This window comes from Synchytrium microbalum, assembly GCF_006535985.1.
Source record: "Synchytrium microbalum strain JEL517 chromosome Unknown SmJEL517_scf0001, whole genome shotgun sequence".
In the NCBI taxonomy this organism is placed as follows: Eukaryota; Fungi; Chytridiomycota; class Chytridiomycetes; order Synchytriales; family Synchytriaceae; genus Synchytrium; species Synchytrium microbalum.
In genome coordinates this window covers 85,238-97,042 of record NW_022158350.1, presented here as the reverse complement: position 1 = coordinate 97,042, position 11,805 = coordinate 85,238, and the positions used below count along the sequence as shown (strand labels likewise).

The window sequence follows — 11,805 nt, the reverse complement described above, 5'->3', positions numbered from 1 at the left end:
TATTTTTTACATTCGTTTCCTTTCACATTTGCGACATCCACAAGCACCTTTTTCAGAATCTGAGTCATCAGACATTTTTACATTCGTTTCCTTTTACATTTGCGACACCCGCAAGCACCTGTTTCTGGATCTGAGTCATCAGACTTCAGTTCCTCGTTGCCATCCGCCTGATCTTCCGAACTGCTACTGCTACTAGAAGATGACGATGATGAAGACGATGGGCATGGATTTGGTGTGGTTTCAAGAGCTTCAGCCTGCTTGACTAAATCTACATAGAAACTTGCTGGCTTGCTGTCCAATGGGCGCGCCACGACAAACGACAACTTGGATCTGTCGATTTGGGGATTTGCCAACAGGGACAGTCTTTTCAATAATCGTTGTGCAAGTCGTGGTCGAGACCACCGAGTCTTTAACCACACTGCGTCAAAGCCGGTTGGAGTGACAAAGTTTTGAGTCTTTGAAATAAACAAAATCATAATTAGTGCTCTAGTAACCAGAAGCAATATCAGTTTCGCTTACCACTGCAATCGCAAAGTCCAGATTCATAACACAATGATGCCATCCACCAGGGACGAAGACAGTTTCACCTTCTGCTTGCAAGATTTCAATCATACCAAGCCTTTCTGCCAGAGTTCGTCCTTGTTCATCAAGATTATCACGGGACGTGAGAGACGAGAAGACGATGCTGAACCATGTGGAAGCTTCATGATCAGGTAAGCCTCGAGGAGAGACAAAGCGTTTCTCTGTGTTTGGTGGAAACAAGGCCCATCTAACAACGACGAAGTGGCGTTAACAATTGTGAGGCAACGAATTCAGGCAGCAACCGCATTCTAGCCGCTTATCATACCTTTTGTGGCCTACAAGGAGAGAATTCCAAGCGGAAGTACCCAATGGGTCAACATGAACACCAGTCCCAGAACGAGCAGGTCCTATTACAATCCATCTATGTGGAGGTCTTCGACGTCCAGTCAAGCTGAACAAGTCGTCTTCAAAATACTTTGGAATCTCGTATTCATTCAACATGACAGCTGGCGATATAGATCCTGGTTGTTGTTGAGCCTTACTGGCTTCTACTTCATTACTGGAATCTGATTCATTACGTTGAGCATCATTGCCAGGCGTTGCGACGTCAGGAGATATCCTAAAGTCTTTATCAGGCACACGATCAACTACTCCTTTTTCATTTTCGTTTTCGTCGGCACTATTATCGTCGTTCATCCTCTTTCTCTTGTTTCCTGAGCGTTTGCGACGAATTCCGAATGCTGAATCAAAGATGTATAGAGGCGAGTCGTCCTTTCTGGCTTCATCACTCATAGCATAGTCAAGATAGTGCTTCATGCTTATAGTTACGCTTTCACCTTCGTCGTCCTAGTCGATACAGATCGTCAGGTCGATAATAATTGAATTTCACTTTCCACTTCTCTAACAGCAGCAGGCCTCCTTCTTGTCTCGAGGTCTTCAGGCTTGCTCATCCAAAAAGTCTTAATCAGAATCGCTGCTAGCAAAAACGTGGCAGAAAAGCACACCTCGCCAACCTTGAACTTTTCGTCAGAGTGACGTTCTCTCAGAGTATTGACATTCCAAGTCTTTGAAGCTGTCCACTTCGTAGCGCCAGTAATGACTATGGGTGTGGAAGTTGACTCATACAAGTTGATGAATTCTGATTTCGATGTTGTCTCATAGTCAATACGTTTGACAGTATCTCGTGATGGATCAATGTTAAGATCTACTCGATCCAGATGCTGACGATTCCATTCAAAGATACCGAGCTCTAATACATTCGTTGTTGTTAACTCTGCACGAAAACAAAACAAAAGCTGTAAGACTCTGTGAAAACAATAACAACAAGATCTACCAGAGCGACAAGCTACTTTGACTTTGGCTATTCGTCTTGCTCTCTTCTCGGTTTCCATCTTGCAACTCCACTGCGTCCAAATTGGAATAATCGTGGACAAACAACAAATCAAGTTGTATAAACCCTCTAATCTGGTTGGAATCATCAGCATGGCATTCAACGATGCTGCCAATGCAACCGTGCCGATTCGCCCGGCTGCATCGTACGTACAATGCTAGAGAATCTAGCAACATTTGAGGCAAAACACTAAATCCAGCTTCCATTTCTCATGTTTATAGAGTTATAATCGCCGCTAAAACCAGACAGGGCACTGGCAAAGGCAGTGATTATAAAGTACGTATTTCGGCCGGCTGTGTTGCTGTGTATTGTCGTCAAGCCTGAAGTTTGACCTTAAATCTGGCTAGATTCTGATGTTGAAGAGGAACAATCGTGGCCAGTTTGGTTCCCTTCACGTATTTCCTGGAGGTAGAGTTGACCATTTCGATCAAGACCCTCGTTGGCTCGATATCTTGCCAAAGAGTATGATTGAACAACACAAAAAGACGTCAAAGGTAAGTTGCCTTCGTCATTGTGTCAGGGCAATGCTCTAACCCGTTAACTGATTTAGATCCCACTGGCATTTCGGATTGCTGCTGTTCGCGAAACATTTGAGGAGAGTGGAGTTCAATTATTCGATCCGCCACTCAAACTGTCTCTGGAGGAGGCCGAAAAGTGGAGGAGTAAAGTTCATAGATCTGCCAAGAACTTTTTAGAGTTGTGTGAAATGACATCGTCAGCACCAGACATAACTCGGATTGTCCATTTCGCATGCTGGGTAACTCCCAAAGGTATCACCTTCCTATTGATATATCTAGCGTCTCAACCTTTGTAACTAACTTCGATTTCTAGGCGCGCCAAAGAGATTCAACACCCACTTTTTCATTGCTGTTATGCCGTCTTCACGAGGTATGACCTGGCAAGTCCAACCATCAAGTGCTACTTCTGACACCATTTTACAGCGCCGGAAGGTGCCCGTTATGCTGCGGACGGGAAAGAGACGCTTGAAATGGCCTGGCTAACTCCAAACGAAGCACTAGCCAGATTCAGGAGGTATGAACTCAACATTATATCACCTCAATTCGTAAATCTTTCAGAACTGTCACGACTATCATACGATGACTTGAACAATCTTGTTCTCTCTGGCGGCGAACGGCAAGGCATTGTTAGAATGGCTGGTAGGGTCTCGCTGCCTCTGAACATAAATTTTTCGACCTCACATGGTGCTTTGTATAGGCGAAGAGCGAGGAAGATCAGAAAGTGGCAGACTACTAGTAGAGCTTCTTCCAGGAGACGAAGAGCACTCTGAGAGCAAGGACGTGAAGGTCAAACCGGGATCTAGGAATAGGATAAATTCGATTTTCAAGACAAAGGATCCAAATGAGAAACCTGATCTTGAATGGGAAATCAATATCGACTTGAACGAGTACTCTAAGCGGCAAGAACGTCATGTTGAGACCTTCATGTCTCAGTTATAAAGTCGGTAGTATATAGCTGAGGCCCTCATGTCTGTTTCAGAGTCATTGTGGAGGAAGAGGCACCACTTGAACCATTTCATATCCTTTATAACGCTCTATATACAATAAAATACCACTTTTAAACAAAGAACGAGCAGCGATCGCTAATGCACTCTTTCCCTATGCCAGCTCCAAACTCAGTAATACTTTGCCCAATTGTAACCGTTCTGGACTAAGAGAGACAACGTCAACACAATGCCTCCCACAATCCTTGAAATCTTAATTGATTTGGTGTTCTCGGTGCCCGATTTGCTTCGCTTTATGGTCTCTGGCTTGCTTGGAACGTTTGATTTGTTTTTGTACACGTTTGGCTTGTGGACGCCGATGCAAGGAATTAACCTGGAAGGCAAAACATTCATTATTACGGTTAGCGAATCACGATTTCCCCTACTTGCCTCGTTCTAACCAGTCTGGCTCGTAGGGAGGTAGGACATCAAACGATCAAATTCTCCAGACCTCAAGCTCTGTCAATCAGAGTTGTTTCTTGAAGAGAATCCAAAGAACATTTTTTGAAACCCTCACTGTAACGATCTTCTGTGACGAAAGATCGCTTTTGACGAAGCATCGTCTGAAAACACAAGCTTGCCAACCCCTATTAATTCTTAGGTACCGCTGGTCTTGGACTCGAGACCGCAACTGAGCTCTGCAAACTCGGAGCGCATGTGATAATCACTTCACGCAACGATACTCGTGGCAAGGAAGCAGTTGCTAGAATCTGTGACGCGTCAGGTAGTAGGAAAGTTGAATATGGAGTCATGGAGAATTCTTCGCTACGTTCTGTAAGTCCTTTGATTTGTCTGGTGCCGATCTATGACTCTGAATTCATTTCTCGTCTGTAGGCCGACATGTTTGCACAATGGTTCTTAAGCAAAAATATCAAACTGTATGGCCTGATATGTAATGCTGGAGTAGGCGGTAACCCCAATCGTCCTCAGAAGGGAATCGACGAAACGCTAATCATCAACCATCTGTCTCACTTCCATCTGTCTCGCCTTTTATTGGATAACTTGCTTCAAACTAAAGGGAGTCGTCTGGTCAACGTCTCTTCTGAAATGGGGTCGTTTACTTTTGGAAGGCCAGACTGGACCATGATGGGGCGAAAGGAGTATTATAACTCGCAGTATGCTTATCAATTAAGTAAATTGGCCAATCAATTGTTTACGAGAGAGCTGGTGAGGCAGCTCGGACCACGTGCTAATCTTTATGTGAATTGCGTTCATCCTGGTGTAAGTCACTTTTGTATCGTATGGTCGTTATAGCAGAGCGAATAATCATGGCAAGGTACGGCACTGACGTTTGAAGATTATTTCGCTGTAGGTCGTAAACAGCACAATCTGGGATAAAACTAGGTCAAACAGCGACTCACTGTACAACATCATCACAACCAGCTTCATGAAATTCACATCAGTATCTACGCAAGTTGGAGCCATGAACCAACTATTTGCTGCCACATCACCACTTATCGAGACCGACAATATCCGTGGCGAATACTTTGTTCCCATCTTACGCAAGGCCCGAGTCCAGCGATGGGCCCGCAACGATGAAGTGGCTAAAGAACTGTGGCAGTTTTCACTAAAAGCTGTTGACAATTTGCTGAAAAACGAGTGATTGGGAGTAGAATAAGAGTAGTTGTGTCAATGAGAGTTAATATTTTAGCTTGTTTTTGTATACACAGATGCAGCCGATAAGAATGTACAATCATATAGTAAAACCCAAGTAGTTTAGTAGCCTTCGTACTTTTCTTCACTTCGTTGTTCAAACACGGTTTTGACGTGGGTTGTGACCGCAATCAAGTCTTGTAAGCCTTTATCTAGAGCTTGCATTGCCGTACAGGAACCTACAAGCAAAAAAGATGGTCAGAGATATGAAGACCATTAAAGAGGAGCAGGCTGTTTTTGCACTGCTCACCGTCCGTTTGTATTCTGACGTGAATCTTGGCCTCAGAAGGATGTGGAAGAGTGTATGCACAAAACTCGACTGCAGGACTACCAGAAAACCAACGTGTGTCAGAACGCTTTGTGACATCACACAAAAGTCTTTACAGGAAGCTCACTTTTTCAGAATGATGTGCCTCAAAGCATTTCCAAGAGTATGCTCTTCTTGCATTATGACAAATGTAGCTATAGATCCATCGTGGTCTTGTGTGAGCTACAAGCAAAGATCGTCGTTATTGTACGATCGAAGAGTGTTTTTTTGTTAACAAGTTCATGAGAAAAAGTGCTCACAATAGATATTTTGGGACTGTCGAGAGGTGGCAAATTGCCTCCCAGTCCAAAATCAGGTTCTATCATAGCCATTTTGCAGAGAAAGATGGTTGGTTCTTGCTGAAATGTTGGTTTTTGATGTGAAAAGATTGAACATTTGGTGACGAGCAAAGAAAGAAATTTTGTTGTATTGACACGTGAGGAAAGAGACGTATGTGCTTTTTTAACTCGTGATATAGTGATCTAAGTACATCAGACGCGTCGCTTGCTCTTCATAAAGGCAATGTAAGCTTCTTTTGCGTTGAGCTTGTCTGAGTTCAAACACGTATGTATACGAACCACAATCGTTTCGATTCTGGAGCCTAACCAGAGAAACGGGATCATCAGTATTCCGTTTATTTATTTCTTGTCGTTGGCATCAAACCGGAGAGCTTGCAACAGTCGCAGGTTTTCAAGTCATGTTTGTCTGCTCACGGTGCATTAAGAACCTTGCTGTTAAGGGCTTAACTCGCACTTCTGGACGTGTCAGACCACCTAAAGTCCAAGTCATTCGACATTATTCGGTAAGAATTGACGACAAGCTCAAAACATCAACACGTTCAATCTGACATCTCTTCCCGCTCGAACTTAGACCAATGCAAACGATGATGATCGCATGCTGGACATGTCACGTTACCCTCCCGATCTGATACGGAACTTCAGTATCATTGCTCACATTGGTTTGTGTTTCTTCTTCGCAAAAATCAACTCCTTCCCAACTCGTAAGGTCGCTCACAGTTCGCACTCATGTAGATCATGGCAAATCAACACTCGCGGATCGTATGCTAGAACTTACTGGAACGATTGATACGTCAAAGGGAAAGAACAAGCAAGTCCTAGACAAGCTCAAAGTTGAGAGAGATCGTGGTATCACTATTAAAGCTCAGACGGCGTCCATGTTTTATAATTTTAATGGAAAGAAGTATCTTTTGAATCTAATGTAAGATTGAGAAACTTTGGTATCTTACGACACAACACAGCGCTCAATATTCAAAACTAGTGATACGCCAGGTCATGTTGACTTTAGCTATGAAGTCTCAAGGTCGTTAGCTGCGTGTCAAGGTACGCTGTTGCCAATTTATCCAATTTATCCCGTTCATTGTCATCCACCTAATACCATATCTTCGTCAAGGCACACTGTTACTAGTTGATGCTACGCAGGTAAGCGGGTTGACCTCAATGGATGGCCATCAACTGGATGTCGTTGCCATCTTTTCATCCACATCTCACACCTTTGTTCTCTGTAAGGGTGTGCAAGCTCAAACTGTTGCAAACTATTTTATGGCCTTTGCATCCAATCTACACATACTGCCCGTCTTGAACAAGGTCGATTTAGCTACGGCTGATGCTGAGAGATGCACCAGCCAACTGGCACAAGCATTTGAGATCGATACTACGTCATTATCGCACGTATCTGCTAAAACAGGTCGAGGTGTGGAAGATTTACTAAAGCTAGTTATAACAGCCGTTCCACCGCCGCCTGCACTCCCGAATCAGCCATTCCGAGGACTCTTGTTTGATACGTGGTATGATACATATGTAGGAGTTATATGTCTGGTAGCCATATCAGAAGGAGTGGTTAAGAGGGGACAACGTATACGGTCTTTGGCACAGGATACGACGTATGAAGTGTCTGATTTAGGTATCATGTTTCCTGAACAGACGCCCACGGCATCTTTACATGCTGGGCAAGTCGGGTATCTAATTATGGGAATAAAGTCGGCCAGAGACGCTCGTGTCGGTGATACGTTATATGCAGCTAGCACCGGTGTAGACAAAGTAGCTGCATTTCCTGGATTCAGACCAGCTAGATCTATGGTTTATGCTGGGCTGTTTCCTGTTGATGCAAACGATTACAACAAGTTGCAGGATGCGTTGGAGAGACTAACTCTGAATGATGCTAGTGTGGGTGTCGAAAAGGAGACATCAGTCGCTCTAGGACAAGGTTTCCGCTTAGGCTTCCTTGGAACCTTGCACATGGATGTATTTAGACAGCGTCTTGAAGAAGAGTATGATGCAGCTGTCATCAATACAGCACCCACAGTACCATACAAGATTCATTTTGAGAATGGATCTGAAGTTGTAATTCATAATCCGGCTCAGTGGCCAGAGCCTAATGTCATTCACAATGCCAAGGAGTTTCATGAACCAATGGTTATAGGCACGCTTGTGTTTCCTCAAGAGTATATGGGGAAGCTGATGGAGTTGTGTGGGGTAAGCTCTTCATCTTGTGATTAACGATGTCAGGTTTATTTTGGCCAGTTTTAATTCGATCAATCTCCCAGGCACATCGTGGCGAGCAACTAGAGTACACTTATATCGATGAGACGAGGTGAGTGCCCGTTTGTATATGCAAGCAGTGTTCCGTGTCTAACCCGCATACTTATCTGTTTAGGGTGATGATGAAGTATCGACTTCCAATGAGTGAGGTCCTGACTGGTTTCTATGATCAGTTGAAGAGCAGATCATCTGGATATGCAAGTTTCGATTATGAGGAATGTGGCTGGCAGGCTTCTGATTTGGTGAAGGTGTGTGGACAAAGCATTCGGGGAACAAATAGAGCACTTACGGGATTGTAATGCTCGTTGCACAACGACCTCACCCTTTTGTTGCCTTCCTCTGCCCGTCAGGTGGACCTCTTACTCAATGGCAAACCTGTTGATGCTCTTGGATTTATTGTTCATCGATCGGAGAGCACACGGATTGCGAGGGAGTGGGTTAAAAAGTTGAAAGCTGTCATGAGCAAGTGAGTACTTTGTAGTTGCTGTCCTGCTTTTGATTCTCCTAATAGTGCTCACGGTATTTTTGTCAGGGAGCTATTTGAAGTTATCATTCAAGCTTCTGTGTCGGGACGAGTCATTGCTCGAGAAAGGTGATTTATGGTCGCGGTTCAAGGGAGGTGTTTTTTTCTTTATCAACTGATGAGCCTTCATTTGTAGCATTGCCGCTGTACGAAAGGATGTCTTATCCAAATGTGTAAGTTTTGTGGATGAGTGTATTCTGATCGTGCAAATCATTTACAAGTGGTTCGTTTTTTTTGGTCTAGTATGGAGGCGATGTCACCAGGAAAATGAAACTTCTAGAGAAACAGAGGATCGGTAAGAAACGTCTTAAGACTGTTGCTGGTGGAATCAGGTATGTACAGCAAGACAAGTTGACCCTTGATGTTCTTAATATCGTCTGAAGTTGCGTCTAACAGTAAACGCAACATCATAGTTTGCCACAAGAGGCATTCTTGACGCTGATGAATAATGGGCAATAGATCCTAGCATCATAATATTGTATTCATTGCATCATGTATATATCCTGTACCGTTTACAGACCTCTGTGTCTCGGATGCATCGCGACTGTTTGGGGAACAAAAAAGCTTTGCTGCCTTGTTGCCGCAAACCGTTAAATCTATGGCCAGGATCTGAATTTCATCTGTTTTAAAGGCTTGAATACGCGCTCCTGTAGTTCAAGATGCCATCTAGAAGCGTAATACGCTTCTCCTAATCACCAAACTCGCGACTGGCAGGTGATTCGCAAGGGTTGTGCTTTAAAAACAACCATTCAGCATTCCGACAAGCCTTCACCTTCAACGCTTACAAGTCGTCAACGAGGAAACTGCATGTCAAACGACGTTACAACTCCTCCGCTACCCAGGAAGCATACCATCCTCTCTCTCCCCGACGAAATAATACTGCAAATTCTTGCATCCCATGATTTGGATTCAGTTTCTCGGTCTAGGATGGCAGGCGCCTGTAAAAGATTGCACTATATATCCAGTGATAGCAGCCTGTGGAGTGTCGTAAACTTGGAGCCGTTTAGGAATATTATTGATGATGAACAATTGAGGAGTCTGACTATTACACATTTCCGAGCCGTTAAAATCGACGGGCTGTCACGAGAAGTTGGATTACTGCATCTTGTACTTGATCAATGGTACGTGTGAGATGTTTGAATTGCCAACGTGGGCTGTGAATCGCTTCACAATGTCGGGCACCGAGTTTTTCTATTCGATGTTGCCTTCATTCTCGGTATCGATTATGTGCTCACGCATAAATTTAGCACCAACATCACCAACGAATCACTACGAATACTGGCATCAAACTGCCCAACGCTACGCTCACTGTCACTAAACTCTTGTATCAAGATAACGGACGACGGCATAGGCTCCCTATCTAAATCATGTCTAGCCCTCTCATCTATATCCGTCTCATACTGCTCTGAACTAACCGACATCGGCATCGACATGCTCACAACGCACTGCCCCAACCTTCGAGTCCTAAACCTGCAGTGGTGTGATCAAATAACCAACCAAGCAATACAATATATAGCATCCCGTCTTAAATACCTTGAAGTTTTGAACGTTGGATGTGACACTCAGCTAACGGATATCGCTATAGTCGAGTTATTGGACTCTGAATGCTTACAATCTCTGCAATGCGCCATGTGTGAGGGTATAACGGACGCGGCAATCAACATATTGATTGGTTTGGCTACGAATTCTAGCTTGAACGATGTGGATTTGATGTGGACGTCTGTGACAATGAGTGGGATCAAGAGGCTTACGAAGGCTGCACCACATTTGAGGATATCACACTCGGGGATACTAGATCGATAATCTTGCTTACGACTAGTAACATATTTATTATCTCTTAATCGGACATACGTGTTTCGTCAACATTACTGACGTTCAAGATTCGCGTGTCAGTTGTATGGTGAGAGGCGTACTTGGATACCAAGCAATTTATGTAGACAGAATACGCGTAAATTGGGTGTGCGAATGTGCGAACGTTGTTAAATCTCATTTGCAGGTGATTGGCTTTCCATGTCGCTCGCACCTCTAGCAATCGTGTTTCCTTCATTTTTCTTAAACGACTCGTTAGTGTGTTTAGTAGAGGAGGTAAGAGAAATTCAAGTACTAGCAGCGAGCGCACTCGATTCTTTAAATTAGTGGACACTTATTCCCTTCATTGTCTAGTGAATCTAGTTACGAAAAACACCAACAAAGGACTATCAAAAATAATATACAACCACCATGGGTTTGTCCATCTCAAAGTTATTGGCGGGGCTATGGGGAAAGAAGGAGATGCGTATTCTGATGGTGGGCCTTGACGCCGCCGGTAAAACGACCATACTCTACAAGCTCAAATTGGGTGAAATAGTGACAACCATCCCAACAATTGGTAATTTTTGCATTTTGATATTTTTGAAAGGGGCGAGCCACTACCGAAGGAGGTGTAATCCATATCGGAATCAATTGTCTCGCATGCTCACCTATCGTGATGGCTCATTGTGCCTCTCTTATTCGGTGGAGGTCACAGACGTGGTATCGGCCGCCAAACTCAACACAATGATTAGAGTAGATGACTGGACCATGTCACATGAACAACTTGAAAGAGACGGTTTCTAATCTATAGATATAATGTTATTTGATAGGATTCAACGTGGAAACGGTAGAGTACAAGAACATCAGCTTTACTGTTTGGGATGTCGGAGGACAAGACAAGATTCGACCACTCTGGAGACATTGTAAGCATAAACACCTCGACGGATCGAAACAGTCATTTACTGATCGTCCATTATTTCCATATTATAGACTTCCAAAACACTCAAGGTAAACCCAGCAACGTTTGAAAGCTCGGGGCCTCAGTGGTCCTGTTCCTTTGCCCATACCAACTTGAGACAGAGCCACTAATACCAAATACACTCTCTAGGCATCATTTTCGTGGTTGACTCGAACGATCGAGACCGTGTTGGTGAAGCTCGTGATGAATTGCAACGAATGTTGAATGAAGATGAATTACGTGATGCTCTCCTATTGGTATTCGCCAACAAACAAGATCTGCCCAATGCTATGAATGCTGCTGAAATCACAGACAAACTTGGTCTCCACTCATTGCGACAACGCAACTGGTACATTCAAGCTACTTGTGCCACATCTGGTGATGGTCTTTATGAGGGATTGGAATGGTTAGCTACCAACCTGAAACGGAAGGCATAAAAAAAGAGGCCGGATATAGGAGACCAGACAGGCAGAGAGAGAGAGAGAGAGAAGTAAAAAAAACACCCATAAAGCAAAAATAATGTGTCAAATCCCATTTGAGCCCAACTAGCAACTTTTTTTAGAATTCCGTGACTTATGAAGCATTTTCCGATCAAAAGATGA

The 11,805-nt window shown here is 43.8% G+C and overlaps 5 protein-coding genes across 5 annotated transcripts; 3 read left to right on the top strand and 2 right to left on the bottom strand.

The window, feature by feature from the left end:
* Positions 1-77: 77 nt before the first annotated feature.
* Positions 78-1,913, bottom strand: SmJEL517_g00027 (uncharacterized protein; the record flags this gene model as incomplete). The annotated part of the gene is made up of 5 exons (XM_031165957.1): positions 78-455; positions 520-769; positions 848-1,368; positions 1,428-1,795; positions 1,856-1,913. 5 exons carry the CDS (start codon positions 1,911-1,913, stop codon positions 78-80), a joined length of 1,575 nt encoding a protein of 524 aa, XP_031027747.1.
* A 91-nt stretch (positions 1,914-2,004) lies between these two features.
* SmJEL517_g00026 (uncharacterized protein) lies at positions 2,005-5,016 on the top strand (the record flags this gene model as incomplete). Its single annotated transcript, XM_031165956.1, has 10 exons — positions 2,005-2,057; positions 2,134-2,188; positions 2,260-2,406; positions 2,463-2,682; positions 2,744-2,800; positions 2,854-3,069; positions 3,128-3,337; positions 4,015-4,187; positions 4,248-4,634; positions 4,726-5,016. The coding sequence occupies 10 exons, from the start codon at positions 2,005-2,007 to the stop codon at positions 5,014-5,016; spliced, it is 1,809 nt and encodes a 602-aa protein (XP_031027748.1).
* A 113-nt stretch (positions 5,017-5,129) lies between these two features.
* Positions 5,130-5,705, bottom strand: SMI25 (DNA-directed RNA polymerase; the record flags this gene model as incomplete). The annotated part of the gene is made up of 4 exons (XM_031165955.1): positions 5,130-5,245; positions 5,317-5,393; positions 5,462-5,556; positions 5,634-5,705. The coding sequence occupies 4 exons, from the start codon at positions 5,703-5,705 to the stop codon at positions 5,130-5,132; spliced, it is 360 nt and encodes a 119-aa protein (XP_031027745.1).
* Positions 5,706-6,070: 365 nt separating this feature from the next.
* On the top strand, positions 6,071-8,913 carry SmJEL517_g00024 (uncharacterized protein; the record flags this gene model as incomplete). Its single annotated transcript, XM_031165954.1, has 13 exons — positions 6,071-6,175; positions 6,244-6,331; positions 6,405-6,591; positions 6,652-6,713; positions 6,784-6,812; positions 6,900-7,865; positions 7,937-7,983; positions 8,047-8,179; positions 8,282-8,397; positions 8,464-8,523; positions 8,591-8,627; positions 8,698-8,786; positions 8,868-8,913. 13 exons carry the CDS (start codon positions 6,071-6,073, stop codon positions 8,911-8,913), a joined length of 1,965 nt encoding a protein of 654 aa, XP_031027746.1.
* A 1,761-nt stretch (positions 8,914-10,674) lies between these two features.
* On the top strand, positions 10,675-11,640 carry SmJEL517_g00023 (uncharacterized protein; the record flags this gene model as incomplete). The annotated part of the gene is made up of 4 exons (XM_031165953.1): positions 10,675-10,822; positions 11,076-11,168; positions 11,236-11,253; positions 11,354-11,640. 4 exons carry the CDS (start codon positions 10,675-10,677, stop codon positions 11,638-11,640), a joined length of 546 nt encoding a protein of 181 aa, XP_031027743.1.
* Positions 11,641-11,805: the final 165 nt, after the last annotated feature.